Source organism: Microtus pennsylvanicus, chromosome 21, assembly GCF_037038515.1.
Source record: "Microtus pennsylvanicus isolate mMicPen1 chromosome 21, mMicPen1.hap1, whole genome shotgun sequence".
Lineage (NCBI taxonomy): Eukaryota > Metazoa > Chordata > Mammalia > Rodentia > Cricetidae > Microtus > Microtus pennsylvanicus.
Window position 1 is genome coordinate 1,478,020 of NC_134599.1, and position 11,011 is coordinate 1,489,030.

Here is an 11,011-nt window from a genome sequence, read left to right on the forward strand (position 1 = left end):
AATAGGTTTCCTGGAGGTGGAAATGTAGATAATCTGACCCACTACTCTCCCTCCCCAGCGCTCCTGTTCTTTGTGTTAGGATCCAGAATCTAAGTTCTCCCTGCTGATCTCTGTCCGAGTAACTACCCAGGGCTGGCGGTCCCTTGGTTATAAAACATGCAGCTGTCAAGTACGTAACAACAGTGTGGAGACGCCAGGCTCTTCTGCTACACATGCGGGAGGGCTGCACAGAATTTGAAAAGAGACTAGTCCAAGTCGAAGAGGTTTGCATGGACCCTGAAGCACCCACCCAACAAGGGCTGTCCTAAATAAGAAGGGATAAAAGCAAAGTCACCCAAGAATCAGCCACGAAGAATAGTAGAGAAAGGGAGAGAAAGAACAGATCAGACAGAGAGAGGCTGGTAGCAGGATGATCAGTTTTATCGTTAGAGAACTTTATAAATTCACGTAATGTGTTTTGGTCAATTCCACCCCAGTCCCCCCTCTAATTCCTTCTCTAGCCCTCTCCTTTCCCTCCCAGCATTGTGTCCCCTCTCCCCACAGTGAAATGGCCTTGTCATACCGAGCAAGTACTGTTTCCTGCAGACGCCCGCTGCCTCCAATCTTTCCAACCCCTTTTCTGAAGTGCTCCCTGGGCCTGGAGGGGAGGAGGTATGGTATAGAGGTCCCGCTGAAATACAATCACACAGTGAATTATCTGAAGCATAAAATATCTAAACACCCCAATTAAAAGTAGATTCTACTATTTGCTAGTGGCAAGGAGCCCCTCACTCCCGCTAATTTGTAAATAGGTAAGCACACAGGAGAGTCAGTGTCACTGTCAGCCAAGCCACTGAAATGCTTTAGTTCTCATTTGATTTCTCCTATCTCGAGCGTCCAGTAGCTACCAGCGGCCCTGGGTGCCTTGTTAGATGGCACAGAACTCCGACTGTAGAGCTCCGCAGTGCTGCGGGGTAGATGGGTGGGTCCCTGTGTGCTCCTGTCTCCACACTTCCTCCCCCACGCTTCCTCTGCGGCTCTCTCTTCTGGGTTCAGCACCGCTGTAAAATCAGAGAAGGCCACAAGACCTTTCCAGGTAAGAATCGGGGTGCAGTGCGGGAGTGTTGAACTTGGTGAGGAGGGGGCTGCTCTGTTGGCCGTGTCTAGTAAAACCCCCGGCAGACCTGCTCTGGAAATTGTACTTATTGGTCTGTGTTTCCTGCCTGCTAATTTTAGGCTGTAATTCCTTCTGAAGGCTGAGTCCTACAAATTCATGTAGGACATGCTTCAGGGTCCATTGCTGCAAGAGTACTTGTACTTTCTTTATGGAGAAAATGTTCCTTCACTGGTCAAAAAAACAATTTTAACTTGGCTCTTCCAGGAAGAGAATGAATGAATGAGCTTGGTGAGAGCAGGAGAAGAAAAGGTAGGGGTGCAGGATCCCTAACAGGCACAGCTTGGCGAGTGTCCTCCTCTAAGCTGGCACACAGGTCAGGGTCCTCACTGGCTGTTATCTTTTTCCTTGGGGAACCATTCTTTCCTGGGTTAACGGAAGACTTGAGCTCCCTCCAGGGAGGTCTAAGTTACACTCATTGGGGCCACAGTTCTGAAGCCAGTAGAGGATGTTTGCTCATAGCCCGAGGGAGGGGAACTTAGTCAATGAAATCAGCACCTACGGAAGCACAGGTCTTGGTTTTACATATGAACTCAGTCTAAATAGTCCCCCGCCCCTCCCCCAGCCTCTGTCTCTCCTTGTTAATTGCCAGTACCAGCTCCATTAAGAGCTGAGTGTTTTCCCTTTCTAGTTTAGGAGAGGCTGTCTTCTATCCACCTCTTCAGACATAAAGAAATGAGTCTCTTTAAAAAAAATCATCTGGCTTTCTGTTTCACATCTGTAATTGATGGGTCTCTGTGTGGAGACTCTCTCCTTAACAAAGAACATTCCAGCCTGTCCTGGACACAGTCGGCTCCAGAGTTCTCAACAATGTTCATGGTAGTAGGTAGAAGAAGCATGCAAAACGAGCTGGGTGTTTCTGCAGGTCTGTGTATTGGTTAACGAGGAAGGGACTGCTGCACACACAGGCCACCACCCGACAGAGGAAGGTAAAGAACCAAGACCCGCACTTTGTCCAGTGTTGTGCCTGTACCCAGGAAGTTTCCTGTCACATAGCCTGAGAGGAGACAGCAGATGTTAGAGAACAATCTCATGCTCCCACCATGTCCTGATGGAGAAACACTCCTGAGCAGTGAGCACAGGTGACCTCGGGAGCTGGCAGCTCGGGCTGGTGCTGCTGCAGGAGAGGGGTTAGACAGGGCCCCTCAGGAAGCGATGAACTGGAGCAGTGCCCTAGGAAGGGGGGTTCCCACAAAGCCTAGGAGATGAGAGGACCCTGGCACACAGGGAGGTCAGTGTCTTCAGAGAGGGATGATCACGCCGGGACCTCCGGGTCATTTCTAAAGATGAACAAAAGTCGCTAGGGAATTCAAGCAAGAAAAGTAAAATTCAAATCTATTTTTCCCTTAAAATATTTTTACTTTATGTGTATAAGTGTTTTGATTTCATGTATAATATGTATGTGTACATGTATGCATGTGTGTACCATGTGCAGGTCTGGTTCTCCAGGAGCCAGAAGGAGACTTCAGATCATCTGAAACTGGACTTAGAGACAGTTTTGAGTGCCATGTGGGTCTGGAAACTGAACCCTGGCTCTTTGTAAAGGCAGCAAGCGCTCTTAGCCCCTCAGCCACCTTTTCGTCCTCAGCTCCATGCGCTGCTAGAATAGAGTGCTCAAAGCATTGACAAAGTGAAAAGTAAAATGCAAAGTTAAAATGGTCTTTTTGTTTGTTTGTTTTTTGAGACAGGGTTTCTCTGTGTAGCCCTGGCTGTGCCGAAACATGTTCTTTAGACCAGGCTGGCCTTGAATCCACAGAGATCTGCCTGCCTCTGCCTCTTGAGTGCTGGGACTAAAGGTGTGTACCACCATTGCCTGGCGGAACACTAAATCTTAACAATAGACAATAAAGTAAGTGATACTGTCTCTTTTTTATTTTTTATTATTTATTTATTTATTTATTTATTTTGCTTTTGCGAGACAGGGTTTCTCTGTGGCTTTGGAGCCTGTCCTGGAACTAGCTCTGTAGACCAGGCTGGTCTCGAACTCACAGAGATCCACCTGCCTCTGCCTCCCGAGTGCTGGGATTAAAGACGTGCGCCACCATCAAATTATCTGCACACAGTCATTTTAAAAAAGGTCGAGTTACACCAAAGCACTGAAGTGATTATTTCTGGGGTACTAGAACTTGGAGAGGTTTGAGCTTCTTTTCTGCTTATTTCCTGTTTTCACATGACAAGAAAGATGTTAATTCTCCATCCAGACAGGACAACATAGTTATGAGGGGAGATTGGGGTCTAGACAATGTATCTCTTTGATGCTGAGTGACTGTGGACCTAATAAAGCGGTTGACACTGAGTTGCAACTGTTCTGTTGTGGGAAATGCTTGGCGTGAAGACACAACTGCCAAGCCTCAGGAGTGCAGCAGGAGTCTTCTTGCTAAGGCATCTGACCACCGCCTGTTACCCTGAAGACAAGTAAAGTAGATTTTGGCAGTAGATTTGATCCGCCTGAAGGTAGGGACAAAGAGACAAATGAGATTTATGAAAGAAGCGTCAATAGGATCTGGGATGGGCTGATGTGTGGCAGGAAGCAAAGGCTGTAATGGAGCCGCATAGTCGGGCAAGAGCCATTGGCTGTATGGTGACGTCATTCACCAAGGAGCCGTACCAGAGGTGGGGAGTAGTCAGGGCTTCTATCCTGGCCAGCCTTTATAAGAGATGTCCTTGAAAGAGCAAAAGCCACAGTGAGAAGCAGAGGCAGAAGTTTGGGACGCTGAAGGAACTCCTGTAAAAGACGCTACAGCACTCAGCCGCCTGAGGAGGTCCCGAGCCAGGACAAGCGCAAGGAGGTGCTGCAAGTATTTAAGTTTGTGTAAGAAAAAGAATAGCCCGAAAATGGAGTGAGGTGAGGTCTGGGGTATGGAGCAGGAGAAATGAAGGTCTGGAGTTTATGGCCGAAAGTTCAGTGCTGGCTTCAGGAGATTGGGTTCCGAGTGTTCTTCAGAAAATGCCATGTCTGTTTCTTTATCTGCAGAGTCAAGAGACAATGGCAGCCCAGGACCATGGTGTGGGGTCCACAACCGGAAAGCCCAGGGCCGGCTATGGTGAGAGGAGCTAGAGGGCTGCGGGGGTGTGGGGATGTGAGGGTGCGGGGGTGGGAGTGTGGGGGCGTGGGGATGGGGCATAGAGAAGGGGGGAGGCACAGAGGTGTGCAGTCCCCACTTGAGCAGGATAAAGCCCTGTCAGCCGCTGCCCTCGTATTTCTCGGCTCTCCACTTCTCTGGACTCTCCTGGCGCTCTTGCTCTATTCGTAGGATGACGTCCGTCTTGTTAAGCGGGAGGAGCCACAGGGCCTGTCAGTGGTCCTCATCTTGGCATAGCCCACCCTTTCTTCTTTCTTTTTTCCGTCTTTTGTTTGTGTGGACGCAGACTCTCACACTGTGGGCCAGGCCAGCTGGGAGCGTGTGGCAGCCATCTTGCTCCTGTCTCCCCAGTGGACCACCACGCCTGACTTCAGCACAGCCTCTTATTTCCTCCTTCCTGCAATGTGAACATGGCAGAGAGGCTGCCTGTGGCCTCTTTGGTTGTGGCTTCTCTGGTGATATCTCTGTCCTTTCCTAAAGGAGGATCAGGAGAAAACAATGTGGGGGCAATTGAACCCCATCTGGGTCCCTGCTCCAGGTTCCTCATTTTCCAACTAACAAATAAATCAGTGTGTCACTGGGCACCTCGTCCACCATATTCATTATGTCAGTTGAGATTCTGCTGTTTTTATCAGACTGCCTTACAGTGTAGTTAGTACCTTCAAATATCACCCATTTCTTTGACTCCAGATTCTGGGAGTCAGTCAGGCATTCCTGGGGTCTGAATCACATCTGTTAAAGTTGGGTACTCACTCATGTACCTGTGGCAAGCTAGTGGTTCCCTATCAGAGTCCCGATAGGTTCACAAATGTGTCCATGTACTTATGACACACTACTGGTTCCCCATCAGAGTCCCGATAGGCTCACAGATGCACCTTGGCAAGCTACTGGTTCCTGTCAGGGTGTTGGCAGACTCACAGGTGTGTGCACTTCAGGGCTGAAACTCCCCCCCCCCCCCACTGCTGCTGCTTTTCAGGAAACATTTACTGGACTTCATGTACATAAGTACATAAAATAGGTTACAAATCAAAGATAAAACAAATTTGAAATAAATTACATACATACATATGTATAATTTGCCACTTCTTAAAGATTAAAACTTATTTTTTCCCTGTCCATATAGTAAGGAGTTTCAGTTAGAGAGGATGCATACATTCTGGAAACATGTTACATAGCATAGTGAACATACTTAATTTTATAGTTGATAAGACAGTAGATTCTAAGTGTTCTCACCACAAAACATAGTTCTGTGAGCGATGGAGATGGTCAATATTGTACCCTTTAAAGCATTCATCGTACACTATGACTACGTACAAGTTGGGTTTAACAACGAATCCTTGGCAACACTGAAGAAGTGTATGGCGTGCTCAAAGAAGGTAAATAAGAAATCTAAAGTTAATGAATGCATTGTTGTTTTTCTTCAACTTCAAAAAAAAGCATAGCTGCACACTAGTGAGGAGGTTTGCGTGTTTTGCTTATGTGAGTGTGACTGAATATTGGCTGCTGCAGGATAGAGCATCTCGGACATTTTCCAGGGTTGCTGGCATTTTAGTTTTACAATAATCAGCTGTAAGAATGCCACTCACTAAGTACACAACACAAAGTGGCAATAGTCTCAAATCTGAGCCAAAATGCTCTGGTCAGCAGTTATTGGTGCTGCATGGTATGAGCGAGGCCAAGTATTGGTGGTGTTTGGTCAGAACCAAGGTTGTCGTTTCACCATAAAACACAGGGAAGGCGGTGAGAGACATTACACGTTCACTAAACCTTTGATCTTGAAATGAGTTTTAGTTGCTGTGTATTCAGAATCCTTTACTGTTGTTAGCTTTTCCTCCTGCTTCTCATGTTCAGTTTTGTGGCCCCACATGGGGTCACGACCTGTAGTTCAAAAGCTTTAGGTGGTGAACTAGCTCTTGGGCAGGCCAGGATGGTGGGGTCTCATTCGGCTGCTGCTGTCCAGCAAGCTAGTCCAGGTGTCTTCACACGGCGGCTGCAGAGGAGTCAAAGGAGCGGGCAGCCCATGGTGCTTAAAGGCTCTTGGGACTTTTGATGCCGGTCCTCCAGAGTCAGAGCGTGTCATCGTGTCCTCCAGAGCCAGTCCCACTGGCTACATTTTACTGGGAAGAGTTGAACATCTACACCCCAGAGAGGAGGGATTCAGGGATGGGAAGGACTGGGGCACGCATGGCTAACCATGGCTAATCCCCACATGGACCAACAGTGGCTAATCAGGGCACAGGAGCTATGCCTGGGACCTTTTCCCATTCTTCCTTCCTATGGCCAAGGAACCAAAGCCTACAAGAACTTTTCAAATGGGGGTCTCCGCTGAGCAGCTAAATGAATACTAGCGGGAGCTGCCCTCACGTCTTCTCCTAGGTCGCCTCAGGCAGTATTCTCAGCCGTATTATTTCTTCATCATGGGATTCTGGTTTCCAAACATGGGGAATTATCTTTATTCCCCTGAGTCTTTATTTTATTTTTATTTGTATTCATGTGTTTATTTTACATCCCAGTTGCAACCTTCCTCATCCTCCCCTCCCAGCTCCTCACCCCCTTTTTGTCCCTCCCCACTGCCCACCCCCAATCTTCTCTTCTTCCATCTCCATCCAGGAAACGGGGGGTCTCCCATGAGCATAAACAAAACATGGCATTTCAAGTTGCAGTAAGACTAAGCATCTCCCCATGTATTGAGGCTGGGCAAGGTGGCCCAGTATGAGGAGTAGGGTCCCAAAAGCCTGTAAAAGAATCAGAGACGGTCCCTGTTCCCACTGTTAGAGGAGTCCCACAAGAGAACCAAGTTACACAGCTGTAATATATATGCATGCAGAGGGCCTGGGTCAGTATGAGGAGCTATCTTAAAACTTGTACATCACCCCTACTTGGCTCTCAGCTGTAAGGAGAACAAGTCATTTTTAAATATAAATCAGAAAGAAGACATTCTTCCCGGCAGATGCCCCAAACTCATCCTTTGTGTTCTGCGCTGGATTCCATTAGTGGGGGTCGTTGTTGGAAGCAGCTCACAGTTCTCTTCTGAAACTTTTATTTCCTCCTCTGGGGGCTTAGAAGCCACAAAAGGTCAGAATGAAGAGCTCAAAAGAATACTGAAAAGAAGCAGTGAAGAAAAGAGATCAAGGGAGGTACCCATACCTCTTTGTCAAGTCCTCCAAGATGGCCTTTTAGACCCAGGGGTTGTTTGTAACCCTGGGAGGGCAGAGATGGCAGCCAGGGGGAAAGCCTGCAAGCAGAGAAGCAAGAGAGTAGGCACTGGATGGTGGGACTGCGCGTTTAACTGTTGGGGACTGTGTCTAACACTTGGTTTTATTTCCTTGATGTTCTAGAGCTTGGAGACCAAGACCAGGAAAATTCCCAACTGAGAATTGTCTTACTGGGAAAAACGGGAGCAGGAAAGAGTGCGACAGGGAACAGCATCCTCGGGGAAAGGGTGTTTCATTCTGGCATTTGTGCAAAATCCATTACCAAGGTCTGTGAGAAAAGGGTGAGCACCTGGGGTGGGAGAGAGCTTGTTGTCGTGGATACACCTGGCGTTTTTGACACTGAGGTACCAAATGTTGACACGCAAAAAGAGATTGCTCGCTGTGTTGCCCTGACCTCTCCAGGGCCCCATGCTCTGCTCCTGGTGGTCCCATTGGGGCGCTACACCGTGGAAGACCATAAGGCTACACAGAAGATTCTAAGCATGTATGGAAAGAAGGCTAGAAGATTCATGATTCTCTTGCTCACCAGGAAGGATGACTTGGAAGACACTGATATCTGTGAGTACTTAAATTCAGCTCCTGAAGTCATTCAAGAGCTGATCCGTAAGTTCGAGGATCGCTACTGTTTGTTCAACAACAGAGCATCAGGAGCTGAACAGGAGGACCAGAGGACACAGCTGTTGACCTTGGTCCAGCGCATGGTGATGGAAAATGGAGGAAGATGCTTTACCAACAAGATGTACGGAAGTGCTGAGAAAGAGATTCAGAAACAAACCTGGGAGAAGCAAGAGCATTACAGACAGGAGTTGAAGAGAGAGATAGCGCGGATAAGAGATGAGTATGAAGAGCAGATTAGAGACCTGAAAGATCAGCTGGAGAGGGAGAGGAGAAAGGCACAGATGGAGAGGGAGTTCACCAGAACAGAGGCTTACTACACAGAGAGACAGCAAAATGCTAGGAGGGAAGTGGAGAACCAAAACAAGATACTTGAAATGATCTTAGAAATATGGAGGGTTGCTCGCTTTATCATCAGTCGGTTTATGCAAGATGACTAAGACCTGGTCTGTAAGACTAGACCTCATCTGCTTTCTGCGTTTGTTCCTGATAATCCTGCCCACCCCTCACTGTCCAAATGCTCTGCTTTCCATCCTCCAGAACTAAGGAGTAAAAGGCACCTTTGGCAGTTGGCAGATGTTCAATTGACTTAGCAAAGAAACCGACCAATGCTCTAGTACAGCTCAAATCAGATGTATTAATGCTCGCCACTCTTGCGTTCTTCGTCAGAGAAAGTCACCCAGGAGCCCCCAGAAGATGACTGTAAGATGTTCCCATTCGTCCTCCTCTGGATTCTCAACTATAATCTTCAACTGCCGCTTCTATACACTGCTGCTCAGGTTTTTTGACAAGAGTCTTCTATGTTCTACTAGAAGTTCAATTCTTTGCATGAGGTAATCTTTAGGCAGAAATAGATGACTGTACAGTTCTCAGTGTCAGTTTGTTTCGTTACAAACTCAAGTTATTCCCTATTTACCCTTTGATGGCAAAGCAAATCTTATAAGTCAACTAACTCAGGATGAGCACAAATTAGCAATTTAATAGACGACACTGCAGTGTTCGGTATGTCAGGTGTGCCTCTAGAAGCTCTCTGTCAACCTTCTAACCAGTTTGATGAAGTCAGTTCTCTCCTTGAGAATTGATCTGATTGCTCCAACCCCAACCCGTACCCCAATACATCGAGCTTGTGTTGCTTCTGACCAGCCCAGCTAATTTTCTTATTGTTTTTATAATAAACTTTTCTATTGCCTCATCCTTGTTCAGAATTTGAGTCTGTTTTGTCCTGGAGAACAGTGCTGCTGTAATAGCAGTGATGAATTTTGTTTTATTAGTAAAAGTTTTAGGTACTCTTTTAAACCAGACTTACTCTATCCCTATGGCACCTCCTTGTTTCCTGTTTTGTTTTCTTATGCATGTGGGTGCATGCGCATATATGTGTGTGAGTGTATATGTGTACATGTATGTTTGTGCATGTGCAGGTGCATGTGCGTATATGTGAGTGTGTATATGTGCGTGCATGTTTGTGCAGGTGCAGGTGCATGTGCGTATATGTGTGTGAGTGTGTATGTGTGCATGCATATTTGTGCATGTGCAGGTGTGTATAGGTGTGTGAGTGTGTATGTGTGCATGCATGTTTGTGCATGTGCAGGTACACGTGCATATATGTGTGTGAGTGTGTATGTGTGCATGCATGTTTGTGCATGTGCAGGTGCATGTGCGTATATGTGTGTGAGTGTGTATGTGTGCATGCATGTTTGTGCATGTGCAGGTACATGTGCATATATGTGTGTGAGTGTGTATGTGTGTGTGCATGTTTGTGCATGTGCATGTGCATATATGTGTGTGAGTTTGTATGTGTGCATGCATGTTTGTGCATGTGCATATATGTGTGTGAGTGTGTATGTGTGCATGCATGTTTGTGCATGTGCAGGTGCATGTGCGTATATGTGTGTGAGTGTGTATGTGTGCATGCATGTTTGTGCATGTGCAGGTGCATGTGTGTATATGTGTGTGAGTGTGTATGTGTGTGTGCATATTTGTGCACGTGCAGGTACATGTGCATATGTGGAGGGGAGAGGGTGATCTCAGGCCTCACCCTCAGCGATGCCATCCACCTCCCTTGAGACAGTGCTTCCCACTGGCCTGAAGCTCACTGGCTAGGCTGTCCTGGCTGTCCTGAGGATGCTGTCACTGCCATCTCCCTAGCAAGTGCAGGCCACCACGTGCAACTTTTCACACAAGTTCTGGGAGTCAAACTCAGGTTCCCAAGCTTGTGAGACAAGTGCTGTCCTAATCCTGTCCTCTTTTTGGCTCTGAAATCTTTGAGCCACGTTCTCAGTTCCTCATTGGTCAAACACCACGACCCTTTTGGACCTTTATTATGTTATGTGTCTTAGGTTTCTGAAGCCTGTGAGCTTTTCCTGGTACATAAGTGTCCCTCTCATATAGAGGTAGCAAGAATTATTTCCTTAGTTAGGCAGTGGTGGCGCACACCTTTAATCCCAGCACTCGGAAGGCAGAGGCAGGCAGAGCTCTGTGAGTTCAAAGCCAGTCGAGTTATCCTCACTTATTAGTTTCTAGGACTCCTCAGTGTTCGTCCCAACATTTCCCAGTGCTCACCTGTGACAGCTCACAGCTCACTTTGTTCTTCCTGAAAAGTTTTTGTGCCCCAATAAACCTCTCTGCCAACGCAGTAATCCAAATCAGACCAAATCAAACTGAATTAGAAAAAGCCCAACTTTAATGGATACCAATGCTCCAGGGTGGCCTTCCAGCCCCCCCCCCCCCCCCCCCCCAGAAATGAGATGGGGAAGGAGGACTGGAAAACCATGTGTTTGTTCTTTGGGTTGCTGTGTAAATACCTTGTGGGAGTGGTCTTGAGCATCTCTGAGGAGGGGGTCATCGTTTGGCAGGCATTCTTGAGGGTGGAGTCTGGACTGAGGCAACTCCCAGGGGAGGGGGCTTGGGATGCAACTTCCACCCCACATTCCAGACTCTTCGGATAA

General features: G+C 47.3%; 1 protein-coding gene across 4 annotated transcripts; it reads left to right on the forward strand.

The window, feature by feature from the left end:
* Nucleotides 1-453: 453 nt before the first annotated feature.
* LOC142839384 (GTPase IMAP family member 4-like) lies at nt 454-9,258 on the forward strand. 4 transcript variants are annotated; one of them, XM_075955492.1, is made up of 3 exons: nt 454-1,075; nt 4,128-4,197; nt 7,575-9,258. In XM_075955492.1, exons 2-3 carry the CDS (start codon nt 4,140-4,142, stop codon nt 8,504-8,506), a joined length of 990 nt encoding a protein of 329 aa, XP_075811607.1. In that variant the 5' UTR covers nt 454-1,075; nt 4,128-4,139; the 3' UTR covers nt 8,507-9,258. The 4 variants fall into 4 exon arrangements, with proteins under 4 accessions (XP_075811607.1, XP_075811610.1, XP_075811608.1 ...); XM_075955495.1 differs by lacking the exon at nt 454-1,075 and adding an exon at nt 1,986-2,082; XM_075955493.1 differs by lacking the exon at nt 454-1,075 and adding an exon at nt 2,623-3,002.
* The last annotated feature ends 1,753 nt before the right edge of the window (nt 9,259-11,011 follow it).

Coding starts and splice junctions, on each gene's coding strand:
- LOC142839384 (XM_075955492.1), top strand. CDS start 4,140: ATGGCAGCCCAGGACCATGGTGTGGGGTCCACAACCGGAAAGCCCAGG. Junction 4,198..7,574: donor AAAGCCCAGGGCCGGCTATG/GTGAGAGGAGCT, acceptor TTGATGTTCTAG/AGCTTGGAGACCAAGACCAG.